This window comes from Telmatherina bonti (assembly GCF_933228915.1).
Source record: "Telmatherina bonti genome assembly, chromosome: 12".
NCBI lineage: Eukaryota > Metazoa > Chordata > Actinopteri > Atheriniformes > Telmatherinidae > Telmatherina > Telmatherina bonti.
In genome coordinates, this window is record NC_136610.1 from 21,651,015 (window position 1) to 21,665,642 (window position 14,628).

The following is a 14,628-nucleotide window of genomic DNA, read 5'->3' on the forward strand; positions in this document are numbered from 1 at the left end:
GTAAGCTTGAGGTCTGAACTTTAACCGCATCATTTCAACAGTTTGATTATTTTCTAGTGATTTTTATTTAAATGTCATAAAGCCAATCTTTAGACATCACACAGATGGCCCCTCATATGTCTTTAATTTGTTTTCTAAACAGAGATTTTCATGTTTGACAAAATGACTGTAAGATGCTTAGATTCTGTGATTTAAAAAAAAAACAAAAAGAAAAACAACTGGTGTTAAATGTTTACTCTATTTACTTTTGAACCCAATTTGATGCTGTGCATTATGATCACGGCGCTTCTCTTTGGCTTACAGGAGAAAATCTTCCTAAAACTTTAAAATACAGCATATCAATTCAAATTTGGAAATTTTAATTTTCAGTTAACCAACAATAATGCTTTATCTTTTTTTGTACCTCGTGTACCTTGTTCTATTTATATGTTTATAAATATACTGAATACACACACACACACACACACACACACACACACACACATATATATGTGTGTGTGTGTGTGTGTGTGTGTGTGTGTGTGTGTGTGTATATATATATATATATATATATATATATATATATATATATATATATATATATATATATATATATATATATATATATATACATATATATATATATATATATATATATATATATACATATATATATATATGGCCTTTTTGTGCAGAGTTTGCATGTTGTATGTCCGGTTCCTCTCCGGGTTCTCCGGCTTTCTTCTTCTATCCATGCTTGTCTTCTACTAAGACATGCATGTTAGATTAACTGGTCACTCTAAATTCACCTTAGAAGTGAATGTGACCATGAGTGATTGTTGGTTCTATGATGGACTGGTGACCTGTCCTCTTGCCTGCTAATTGCTGGGAAAGGCTCCAGCTTTCCCGCAACCCTGATAGAAATTAAATGCTCTGTACCAGTCTACATTATTAAAATAACTGAACAAGCATACATTTTTAAATGCAAACAAATTGGAGAAATATTTTCTTTGCCCATTTTACTTAAGATGAAAAATGATAAATTCTGCCACTGCAGTCTCTTTACTTGCGCTGAGGCTGAAATTTGTATTTCAAAATTTAATTAGCTAACAAATGTCAATCATGTATAATTAACTTATTTGTCCTACGTATGGCTGCTGAATTGACTAAAACAAATAAGTTGAACATCACAGAATAGTTGGCAGTAATATATCCGCGGCACACAGACAATGCTTTGCATCAGCCTCATCCAATTTAAATCATGCTTCAGTATGTATTTTATTCATCTTCTGGTGGAGAACTGAGATGTCACACCTTACACATCACATTTCTGCTTCTTTTGGATATCCAGTGTCTCCTCAGATTTTCTCTTCTTTTTCTGTCGTTATCTGTGCCTTCGTGTCACTGGATTTATTTCCCATTGTTTGAGGACACAGTTCAACATCCAGCTGAAGGCGGATTCATGTGCCGAGCCCAATACTTTTCAAATAAACTAGGATTAGTGAGACTAAATCCCATTTGGTGGGAAACACACCTGTTATGAAAGGTTTTACGACTGTAATGGCAAACTTAATTCTGTCAACTCGGTCTCCATGGTTATTGACGGAAGAAATTTTAGGCTTTTCAACCCGCTTTACCCTTCAAGTCTTTTTCACACTGGCAGCGGCTGTCCTCATTTTCACTCACTATATTATTTTGTAATCTCAGTCTTCATTTCCTACCTGCTGCTCTTCAAAGGCTTCCAAAGTCCTTCAAGAGCTGGGGCAGCAGAGGAAAAAAAGGGCATAATTTATATTCTGCAGTTAACTAATGGAGGAAAAGCAAGTTGTCTGTGTGGAGATTTTTGATGGAGAGGGACAAACAGCAGGATTCCCTTTGATTTAACTTTGTGTGTGTGTGTTTGTACGTGTCCTCAGGGCTCCATAGAGGAGCGGCTGAAGCAGCTCCAGGATGCACACAGAGACTTTGGCCCTGGATCGCAGCACTTCCTCTCCAGTAAGAGTTCTCTTCTTCTATTTGAAGTTGGTGCCTTGTGTTGCACCAGTCTGTGCCATGCTGTGCCAAGGCACCATCTCAAAGAGTGTGTGTATTCATGGGGATCACGGAATGGGGGCTTGGTTTGCTGTACTACAGTTAAACTGTGATGAGTTGTAGAGAGTGTATGTGCATGAAGTTGTGAGTGCATTTGGGTTAGAGGTGGAGCTGGCAGACTTTGTTCATCTGTCTTCTTCAGCCCCAGCACACATGGCCCTCATCTGAGCTGAGATACACACTTGTAATTAGAAATTCTGTTTCTAACTTCTACCTGCTGTTCCTCAGAAGCTACAGAGAAAGTAGCAAGAAGCCTGATAATGTGATTTAATTTAAAGTGACGATCTAGTGCAATAGCTCTACTTTGCAGGACTGGCTATTGAAGTGTATCGGAAGTGGTTGCATCTGCTCATGTGTCTGCAGTTTCCTCATCAAACCCACTGACTTTACTGTTGTAGCATTGGAAAAAGCTGCCACACTGGGATCAGTATAATTTATTACTTGTTTGATCGTTTATATGAAAGAGTTATGGAAATAAGCAAAAATAATGCTGAGTATGCAATGATGTTAAAATTAAAGTAATAGGAACTGATTGCATTTTGATGAAACATTTATGGCAAACCAGATATTCCAGGAGGACAGCTTTGCTCGTACATGTACAATATCTACATATATGAAAAGGATATTCATCCAGTTTGCCAATGTAAGTGAAAGTGGAGACAAGTTTTGTTTTAATTTTAGACTGTCAACTGCTGATATGCAGTGACAGGGACTGAGTACAGTCAAGTCAGTTAGATATGATAAGCGCAGCTCGTTTCACCCTGCTGAAACTGGGAATTTCTCCTTTATCACTCAGTACCCACTACGTAGTGAAGCTTGTCATGAGCATGTCATTTTGTAATGGTGTATCTTGGAATCAGAGCTGAAGGAAACGTAGCGTAGAATCAATGACAATTGTCCATCCATTGATTTTCTATACTCAGTCACACAATTCACGCTTGGGATATATTAACAAAAAAATATTTTTTTCATCGGCCTGTGGGTGATATATATATATATATATATATATATATATATTAGTCTCTCAAGCTCTGGTTCTCTACCAGAGTCCTGGGAACTTGAGGGTCCTACGCGGTATCTTAGCAGTTCCTAGGACTGCACTCTTCTCGACAGAGATGTCTGATGTTTCAACAGGTATCTGTTGGAGCCACTTCTCCAGTGTGGGGACACGACCCCCAGTGCTCCGATCACTATGGGTACTACTGTTGCTTTCACCCTCCAGGCCTTCTCCAGTTCTTCCCTGAGGTCTTGGAACTTCTCCAGTTTCTCATGCTCCTTTTTCCTGATATTTCCATCATTGGGGGTGGATACATCAATCACTACGGCTTTCCTCTGCTGCTTATCCATGATCACTATGTCCGGTTGGTTGGCCACCACCATTTTATGTCTGGATCTGGAAGTCTCAGAGGATCTTAGCTTTCTCATTCTCCACCACCTTGGGGGGAGTTTTCCACTGGGACTTAGGGGTTTCCAGTCCATATTGTGCACAAATAATCCTGTACACAATGCTACCACCCTGTGTGAGGTGCTGGATTGTTGCAGGGGCTCCTTTGCATAGTCTGCACCTGGGATCCTGCCTGGTATGGTAGATCTGAGCCTCGATCACTCTGGTGTTCAGGTCCTGCTCCTGCGCTGCCATGATTAGTGCCTCTGTAAGTAGTGTCCAAAGCTGTTTTTTCATTATAATGATATCATATAGTTTTCTTAAAACATGCAAAGTAATCTTAGGGATTAGTTGGTGGCTGAGAGATGTCAGACAAAATCTGGATCTACATTTTTACTTGTTTCTTTTTTCATCCACCAATATTTTTCCCTTTTTTTTCAATAAAAAGATGGTAAAGTATTACTGCAAAATCTCCCAAAAACTGTTCTGTAGTTTACAGCGCACTTAGTGTTTTTACCTGCTTTATAAATAAGGATTTATACCCTAGTGACAGATAACTGAGTGCATTTGCTTTACTACAACCTAATCCGATAAAATAATAAATAATATTAAATATTCAGTTAGTTTCTCAATCTCAATTTGACTTCCTCATAATGTTTTAGGTATTTAAGTCACAAGTTCCACCACAAACTTCTTTTAGATTTTATGAATGGTTAGATTTAAATAACAATATATCAATCACAATTCTTTATGTTATTTATTAAATAGAGTGTGGGAATATTGTGTCTGCACTCTGCCTCCTGCCCCTTGTTATTCAGTCTGTCCTCTCTGATCTGTGGCTGAACCCCCTATGGTTCAGTCTGGGAGTCAGTTAAAATACAACGGTGACCTAGTCTCACGATTCCTGCTGTAATCTATTAGGCTGTGCCAAACAAATGAACGCTCTGTGGAAATCCTCACAATAGACTCATCTCTATGGCTTCACTGCGCCGGTTGTACAGGGAGCAGCTCTGTTAAGGCCTGAATGGACGCTGTCAGGCACAATGTGCACAATGGCTTTTCATGCATGACATGTCCATTTTGAAATTGATTTGTTTTTTCTTTGTGTGTGTTTGCACAGGTTCAGTGCAGATACCATGGGAGCGAGCCATCTCCCCAAACAAAGTGCCCTACTATATCAAGTAAGTGTATTGTCGGGGTCGGTGTCAACAATGTCAAAGTAAATCTCCTTTTTTGTAGCAGGTTAAATGTTACTTTTTTCCATGACTTTTTTTTTTTTTTACATTATGTGAAATTTTATTTTGTCCACCAGAAAAAAAGAAACTTTTGACATGTTTTAGTCAAGAGAAAAAAATCCCCTTTGATTTCTAAACCATGTATAACTTTATACAATATAACAGGGTCAATCTTTTTTATTCTTAGGACAAACCAAAATTTCAATTTTATTGCTTAAAACTTTAATGACTGGATAAAGACTAAAAGATTTAAAATACATTTTTGAGACACTATGTGCTCTGTTTGCTTGATAATTCATTTATTTAGCTTTTTACTTTATCCAGAATTTTACCAAGTGTTGCTGGTATTTTACTTATAAACTGGTAAAATGGGAGTGTTCCAGTATATTTCTGTTTAAGATGGTATTCTGTGTTTACATGCAGATCTGAGCTGCTTTGCAAACATGTTGTTCCTCTATATTCCCATTAATAATTTCTATCCCATTAATCCCATTAATAATTTTCAACACAACTGTGTGGGTCTTTGTGCAAAGGTAGACTTTGTTTAGTCTACCTATCTTTAAAGACTATATTGTAATTCCAGCAGGACTAGGAGGTGCACAGTGAGTAACAGTCCACTGAGCAGCAAATGATGATCACTTGCATGGGAAAAGCGATGAGTCCAGCTCTGAAACACTCTTAGGTTCTGGCAGATTTCCTGTACTGGAGCTTCTCATTTATTCTGTAGCACTTCTCCTTTTCTTTGATTTATTTTAAAGATGATAGATTTTAGACAACAAGGTGGATTTAATTTTGCACTTGTGCGTAGAGTTTAGCAGTAGTACTGTGATGCAATTATTAATCCCTGAAATCTTTTTGTCTTTCACATTTTACTTTCCTAAACTAAAATCACTGTAACTTGAAAGCAGCAGTCATCGTATTCTGCTTTCAGGAATCTCTCTTTCTATCTTTCTTGCTGCCCTCTCATTTCACTCCTTTTACTCACTGACTCACTTTTCTGCCTCTGCTTATTTGTGCACAATTCTTACCTACCCCATGTCTCCTACCTCAATGAAATCATTGACTTTTCTTTCTTTTTTTTTTTCAGCCATCAGGCCCAGACAACGTGCTGGGACCATCCAAAGATGACAGAACTGTACCAAGCACTGGGTGAGTAAAGAGACAATTAAAGCACCCATCATGCTCACTCATCCAGGACCCCCATTGGGCTGCTGCAACACCAGTAGCATGGGTGCTCCTGGGTTTCTGCTTTGAAGGCCTTGTAATGCAGCTCATTAAGGGGCTTGTATTTCAGCCACCTTAGGGACTACATCTCTACTGTCATTAACCTACAAGGTCCAATTTGCCTGTGCTGTGATTGCTTCCCGCTTAGCCTCTAATTAATTGTTATTAAACGACATTATGTGTTTTACAGTTAATCTCATCTGACACGGGGAACTTGCAGGGGAGATATGCATGCTGTCACAGGCTTAGTCAGGCATGCATGTGCACAGACACACAAAGAGAAAATATTGGTGAAACAATAAACTACTAATGACTGCTGCAGTGATGTGATAAACAGAGGAACAGATAGCGATGTGTGATTCCTCGATGGCAGAGCGGAGAGTGAGCAGAATGGATTAGTTTTCTCTCATCTCTCTAATCTTTTTCGATCTCTTTTCCCTTCCATTAGCGGATCTGAACAACATCAAGTTCTCAGCATACAGAACAGCTATGAAGCTGCGACGAGTTCAGAAGGCTCTGAGATGTATGTACACTGTTGCATTTCATTATTTTCTGTCTACGGGGTTAAAATGACTGGATACACTCAGCCCCTACATCATCAGTCATTTGCTGTTACATGCTTTGTGTGAAAATGACATATAACAAATGGATTTTGCATGTTTATTTATAAATCTGTGAAAATAATCATTGTTCACAAATACTTGCTTTGAAAAGCAACAATCAAAATGTATAATCTTCGAAGCCACTAGAATTACTCACCTACCAGACTCCTTCCTAATTTTAATCTTGGCCTAGATGTGGAACATGCTGGGTAATTAGCTATTAATTGGTCCATTTGACTTACAAAACAGAAAGCAATTAGCTTTTGCTGCTTGGTTGAAGCTTGATTTTGTGTCCCTTTCGGGTCCTGCTTTTTTGGTTGTCCTTTTTCCAACAACTATAGTGCTTAATTTTTTAGAATCCAACTCATACTTGTGTTCAAAAAGGGCACATTATTGCACATTTCCTTATCCGTGTTCATCCAATTTCTTTTCCTTCCTCTTTCCTGTTGCTGTAAGAAAAAGTCAGTACATGCACAAAACATGTCTTTTGGATTCTTTCCCACTTTCTTTCACTTCCGAGTTCTCTTATCTTACCCTAGTGGGTTCTATGAGTTGACATCATTACAGAATTTAATTGCCCGGCTGCCTTGATAACTGGAGAATTTTCACTCTTTCTCTGCACTTTTTTGTGAATGATTGAGCAATGCTGCGTTCGAGCCCATTAGAAATGCATTTTTAGGTGATTCTCTCCCGTCCCTGAGAATATTACTCTTATCTCCTCTTTCTGTATCCTACCTCATTATCGTGCTATCCAATTATACCTGGCATCAACGGACACCCTTTTAGTTCCACTCCTAGGGATGGGCCATCAAATTAGTTTAGAAGAGTGAAATCAAATTTGTGCTACTGCTCTTGAAACATATGGCAGGGCTTAAGTGGCCAAAAAGGGTGAATAAGCACTGCTGTCGCTTGTTCTCCTGTTTGCTGAATGGAAGATGATGCACCTGCCCTGTGTCTGTGTGTTTGAAAGTGAGTGTGCATTCATGTGTGTTAATAATGTTAGCAAAATAGCAAAGGCTTCAGCACACCTCTATGTGTGCATGCTAGTGCACATGAACCCAACAAAAATAGCAGTATGTCTTTTATAAACAAATGATTGTGTTCATAATGAAAGAGTTACTCACCATGTTACACATGTGAACAATGTGCACGGTAGGTAGGTTGCTAAATGCTAATCTGCTTTGTGTTTAGTGGATTTAGTTGCATTGAGCAGCCTTACGGAGGTGTTTCGGGAGCAGGAGCTGCAGCAGGGGGAGCACATGATGGATGTTGTGGAAGTGATTCATGGTCTGACAGCTCTGTACGAAAGGCTGGAGGAGGAGAGGTCCATCCTGGTCAACATTCCACTTTGTGTTGACATGTGTCTCAATTGGCTGCTCAACGTATATGACAGGTGAGTATGCTGGATGTACTCTTGTTAAAATCTATTTTGTGATATAAAACGCTTTGCAAGTTAATGTTGACGTGTCAGTCACACTCCTATTTCATAAACACACCTTTACATTAATATAAAAGGTGTCATCACACAGAAATTGCATTTTTTCAAGTTAAAACATGTATTGGCGTTGACTGGAAGTGTTGACTGGGCGCTTTGTTTGCAGCAAAACTGTTTTACAAGGCTGAAGTCTCGCAAACACATTTCTTTTTATTTGTCCCCGGGATTTCGTCAAATTGCATGAACCCACATCTGTTCTAGACCGAAACACACCCCTCTTCTACGCCTAAATACACCTGGTGGGCCTGCCTCAGTCGCCGTTATCATCAAGCTGTGAGAAGATGTAGAAACAGCGTCCCATGTCCACTGCTTGGTTGTCTGTTGCCAAAACCAACACTGGAATGTTTTTCCTCTCCCTTCATCAGTGGACCAAACTACCAGGGACAGATGGATTACTTTTTTTATTTATTTTTTTTCTTTTATTTGCTGATAATCCACCGGCCTCTCTGCTTGCTGCTGCCTTCTTGTGCATTTTGCAAACAATTGGGAAAAATTGACCCTTATCAACCCTCTATGTTTATCAAAATCTCACATGAAATCTCATGAGAAAAGTTGTATTATTAATGAATGGTCAAAACAAGCACTTTTTGAACATTTTTTGTTTTAATAGGTTTTTAAACAATTATTTTAAAACACTTAGAGGACAGTGGAGACATGAAAAGACCACGTTCTGACTCCTTTAAACAATTCTAGAAAACTCAGCTTTCTTTTTCACTGTGTTTCTGATGAGTAGACTAAGTAGAGTGCCTTGACTGTACAGTTGTGCAAAATTTGCTCCATCATCTGACATAATGAACGGAATGCTAATGATTGGAAGACTCTTCAGCTTCGGGAGCGGCTGTAGTTCAGGCGGGAGAGCAGTCGTCTCAAACTGGAAAGTTGGGAGATCAATTCCAGGCTTCCCCTGACTACATGCCAAAGTGTCCTGGGGCAAGACACTAAACCCCAAGCTGCCCTCCGATGTGGCTATCGGGGTATGAGGGTGTGCGCAAATGGGTGAATGTGACAAGTAGTGTAAAGTGGTTTGAGTGGTCTGCATGGCTGGAAAAGCACTATATAAGTACAAGACCATTTTAAAAAAAACTCCAGTGCAACGCAGTTGGTATAACTTATAAAGTGACACAATTTCTGTCAAAAATGCTAATTAAGTTTGATATTATGCTGTGTCTGCAACATTTTGATAAGAGATATCATCTCATATGATTCTATTGTAAAACATTTACAATACTTTTTGTGAGTCTAAAATGTTGTTAAACCTTAATCCTGAATGTTTATATTCAGAAAAAGTTTTATCCTGCTCAGACCAATATGTGAGCAGGCAGAGTTAGTAGAGGCTGAACAACATAAAGACAATGTTCTTATTTTGGTTTTTTTTTTATATACTTATAAGTAGTTTAAATTTGTTGACCAGTATCTCCTATTCAGTTGTTGTTGTTTTTTTAAGTTTTTGTAAAACAGCATTCCCTGTTACAACTCATATGTTTAGATAAATTAATAAATAGGCGAGATTATTTTTCTTTTCTCGTCTTTGAGGCATGTACTGGTTGGATGAACAATGGAGTATTTAAATGCATGTGAAGCAACATTGCCCTGCATAAACATTTAGGATCTGCAGATGTCTTTCTGCCACCCACAACACATTATAAAAATATATTTTAAAATGTATTGGAAGCTTAAGAAATATTTCCCATCCTCTTCCAGTTTGCTAGCTGGCATGACTTAAAATGGTTATCTCTGTCATTCATGTCCAAAGTTGGCCCCTCTTTCTTCTCCATCAAGAGTCATTTCAGTTACATCTTCAGGCTTAAACTTGTGAAGGTTTGCATTGGTGGGGTCTTTATTTTTTATTATTAGTATTACCCTGACGTTTACCCTGAGAAATACCACATTTTATTTCTGGACACTGTTAGAAGTTAGCAGTGTCATGGATCAGTGTCATGTGTGGACCCAAATGCAGAGACGGGATGCAGGGAAGCAGAGTAGGTGCCCAGAACAGACTTTAACAATGTACTGTCCATGGAAGCCTACTACAAAACACACGATGAACCAGCAAATTAAAACTACAACTGAAGGGTATAAATACACAAATCACAACAAGATATAGGTGAAATGGGTGAACTACATGAACTCGGGAACTAATGAACACAGAACAAGTCAAAACAGGAAAAACTACAAAATAAAAGAAAAAAACAGAACTGAGACAACCCCAAAACAACTACACCATAACAAGCAGTTCTCCTAACTTCTTCACAATGGAGAATGACTATTTCCATGTAGCTTAATATTTATTTCTCTTAAGTCTTTTCTAAAAAAAAAAAAAAACAAAAAAAAAAAACAACAGAAAAACATTTTGTAATGCTGTATACTATTTGTGAGCACATCTTTGATTGTGCAGCAATCACATGGCAGTAGGCTTGAGAGCCTGACTTGGAAAAACTTTTTACAATTTCTGGCTTTTAGCATCATGTAGTAATGCAGATTTCTGAGGTTTCCCTGCTGCAACACACCTCAGACTTGTGCAGAGGTTGATGCAGAGTTGCAAATTATGCATAAATTTGAGTCAGATGTGGTGCACCTGGAAGACTTCTAAAACCTGCTGGACACAGGCCCTTAAGGACTAGAACTGAGGATCTCAAACATAGACCCGGCACACCTTGATTATGCATCACCGACTGAATTTATAAAGGAAAGGGGGTATCTAGGGTTCACTTCTTGGAAGGAAATAATAAAAAGAAAATAAATTGGGCGATGCACTAACAGGTCCAGAAAGGCAAGTCAGTAACAAAACATGCGTAGAGTACAGAAGTTACTTGTTGAAACTTCCAAGCCCTCTGGATTAAACATTTTAATTTTCAAACTCTCAAGTGTTCATGGTTTGAAGTCAGAAAACATGCACATACATAGTGACAAGGTAGAATATTCATCTAATAACTGTGCACACACTTTGTATATATAGGCAAAGTTTCAATTTTGCAATGTTTGTGTTTTTGTTGGCTTCCAGCCTCCACTTCCTGCACAGAATAAAATGTTGCTGAATGGCACTTCTGTCTGTCAGTGATGGTAATTTTTTTATTTTACCAAGACAGCTAAATTCATTTTAATTCATCAACACTTTTAGCTGTATTTTTAACTTAGGCCTTTTGTGTGAACTTTTTTTTCCCATGTATCCCTATTTTATTTTTATATGTATGATGCAATATTTAACAGTCCCAGTCTTTTCAAGGTAAATTTAAATCCTGCAAACTGGTGTGCTACTTATGCAGCCATAACTATGACTGCAGCATATCCTACTTGTGGTCCTGTTTTAGATCTCTAATCTAAACATTTTAAAGAGCTAGGTGTAGACAGAAGAGCAAGGCTATCAATTCCATCACATTGCTTTAAGTTGTTACTGAGTTAAGTTATTAATAAAAACAAATAAATACATATAACATACTCCACAATAATGCATACTCTTCTATTTGAGATGCCATACGTAATGAGGTGAGTATGTAATGAGGTCAGACCTGCTAAAGCTGCAATAACACTGTCCGGGCAGAGGGCCAGTCACCTTCCCTGAGACACAACAGAAACAAATTGTCTTTGATATCAATACTTGGCCGTCTGTGATCTCAGATGCCTCTTTTGTCCCAATTCCAGGGGGAAAAAAATCATAGACACAGTAGAGAAGAATATCTCAATAAGTGTTGTAAATCCAGCTTCTAATGCTTGCTGCTAATGAGAGAATATCAGAGACTTTACCCTCTGAAGACATTACTGTAATTGCTTTTGTTTCCCAATAAATAGTTGGAGGAAATGTGAATGAGACTTGTGTGAGTTTGTGAGTACATTTATAAATATGCTTTGTACCAATAAGTGTTCCTACTTTTAAACAGCATGATGTGTGTGCGTGCTCCAGAGGGCTGTCACATGAGCTGGGCATGCAGGATTGATGTGCACCCTGAGGAGCAGCACAGAAGTACATTTTCAAGTTAGCATGTGGCACACAGCAGAAAGTATGTGTGAAAGGTGCTGACAGTCAATGTGCTCCCCAGCTCATATGGACTCAACCCAGCCCTGAATCTAAAGGGGGTGACGGGGTGATTCTCTCTTGCATTTCAACTAGATTAAAAATCTATTACATGTGTCTTAAATATTGAAAGTCATTTCTTGAAATTGAATTAACTTTTTAACTCAATTTTATGCTTCATTGATCCGATGTTGAATGGCCAATGTGATGTTCCTGATTTATCACTTAAAGATGGGAATGTTAAATTAATTAGCCATCTTTCTGCCAATGAAACGCAGCCTGGCACTTCCTCCAGGCTGTGTTGGCACCAGAAATGGTGTGTTTGCCTCTCAAATTCAGTCTCTCCTCAGTTTCTTTCCCATATTAATTATATTTATTTATTTTTTATTGCAAGCTGAAAATAAGGTCCTGCTGATGGGCCTTGCTGTTAATGATAATAAGTTAATGATAAGGCGATTATTCATTCATGGAAAGCACTTTTAAAGCTGAGAGAGATATGTAAAGTATTTGTGTGTGTGTGTTTATACTCAAGGTATGCATGTGTTTAAAAGTGACTTGAGCATGTTATGGCACTTATGGGCATAAACCAGTGGACACAACACTTTGTCGAGTCCCGGTGGTGCCTTTACTTACTCTGAATGCACTCTAATGCAATTTCACACAACTTCATTGACCTGTATTGTGCCGCTTTGACCCATGTAATCCCTCCCAGCAGGGGTCAAGTAATGATTGTATGAAGTTATTACTACGTCCCCATATGCTGTGATTTGGGATTATTCACCTTTCAGAATTCATAATTCTTGAACTCTTTTCCTTCGCTTTCTTTCCACAGTGCTCGAAATGGCAAGATGCGACTTCTCAGCTTTAAGATGGGATTGGTGAGCTTGTGCAATGCTGACGTCCAAGAGAAATACAAATGTGAGTCTGATTTGTGGAGGTGAATGCATCTCCTCAGCTGCAATGATCAAAAACAAAGCAACCCTGATTGCCTGCAGTATCACATAAAGACATCCACTTAGTGTAATGGAGGAAATGGCTCCGCTGCCATACTGGAGAAAGCTTTCTTTACTTCTTTGAAATACACCAGAAGCCTTAAAGGATTGCTTGCCAAAGATGCCATTCACGCAGAAACTTCATTAAATCAACTTGCAAAAAGCTGAACCACTTCCTCCATCCTTTTACTTTTATAAATCATGTAATGTTTTATTTGTGTGCTGCTCTGGTCTGAGATTAGTTTTTATTGTTCTTTTGTAACCCCAGTCTGACTCATTCTGCACACACAGCAAAAATCCAAAGCTAGCATTTGGAGTGATTAGTTGGCCCTTTAACAGCTATATCAGATGCAGGATCTGAGACTGGACTTTTAAATCCTGGTAGCTGCTAAAATGACTGATCCTAGTTGTAAATAGAACAATTTTTCCATTTTTGACTGATCTAATCTTCCACCACTTAAGGCCAGATCTACTATGAGAGTAGTAATGTTTGGGGGTGAACCATGGTTTGCAGGTGATTTACTAATAGTGATTGGGTAAATGGGTGGCAGGTGCAAACATGTCTGAGACAGATTTTGTCTGAATGAAAGTTTTGCAAATGGCGCGGTTTGCAGCATGGCAAGTTTGGACAGAAAGCATACCATTATAATACCCTCCCATTTTTATTTCTAAAGCCCTTTAAAAACAACAAACAACTGACCAAAGTGCTGTACAGTAAATCTAGCATATGAAGCATGACCTACAGCTGCCACACATTTTATGAAAAAGTCAATTCTGTCGATAAAATTATGCAAACAGGATAATGTAAAGAGACAGCATAAAGAAATCCAAAGGTAAACAAAAGAAAGATCAGGGGTAGGATGTATGTACTGTCACCTTGAGAAAAGAAAAGACAAATATATGACAGTCTGGTTTCTGTTGTAGGCCTCAGTTATTTTTTTAACAATTTCAAAAACTGATCCAACTGGAAGCCAGCCATCTAAAAACTTTCCAGCTCGCGACTTGGAGAACAGAAGACTGTTTTTGGAAAATATGAGAATTATGCACTGACCCAAGATACTTGGCACATGCACGTGTATTCAATTCAATTCAATTCAATTCAATTCAATTCAATTCAATTCAATCCAATCCAATCCAATCCAATACAGCTCTCTTTGTATCATTCTAATTAAAAAATTTATGGCACTTTACTGGGACACCACTTCAAGCCGAGTCATGATAAATAGCCTAGCCGAGGAAACCAACAAATCGCATAAAATCTTCGATTCGGTCCCCCATCCTGAGCACGCACTGGATGCAGTCGTGTTATTTTGCACTTTTGAAAGAAATGACCCTCAGTGCGCACTGTTGCACATGTTTTGCGTGTACAATAAGTATGCACATCTTTTAGTACATGCAAACCTTTAGTAGATCTTGGCATTAGTGTTCTGCTGCTGACCCCTCTTGATAATCTTTAGCTCAAAATCTTTTCATTCTATTTAAATTAATTTACCTCTCTTCTCTGAACACATTCCACTCTAAATGTTCTGCATGAATGTTCTGCATGTATCACAGTCACTGAGTCATCCAGCAAGTCTTTTTGATTTAACTTGCTAGTTTCTGGTCCTCCTGATTGTC

General features: G+C 38.4%; 1 protein-coding gene across 1 annotated transcript in view; it reads left to right on the forward strand.

Annotated features, from left to right (window-relative positions):
* Positions 1–14,628, forward strand: part of drp2 (dystrophin related protein 2) — a 129,667-nt gene that overhangs the window by 86,740 nt on the left and 28,299 nt on the right. Inside the window, exons 8-13 of the mRNA XM_079249512.1 lie at positions 1,896–1,974; positions 4,575–4,635; positions 5,777–5,838; positions 6,362–6,436; positions 7,707–7,908; positions 12,852–12,937. Coding sequence (XP_079105638.1) covers positions 1,896–1,974; positions 4,575–4,635; positions 5,777–5,838; positions 6,362–6,436; positions 7,707–7,908; positions 12,852–12,937 — 565 coding nt within the window. The remainder of the gene's footprint in view (positions 1–1,895; positions 1,975–4,574; positions 4,636–5,776; positions 5,839–6,361; positions 6,437–7,706; positions 7,909–12,851; positions 12,938–14,628) is intronic.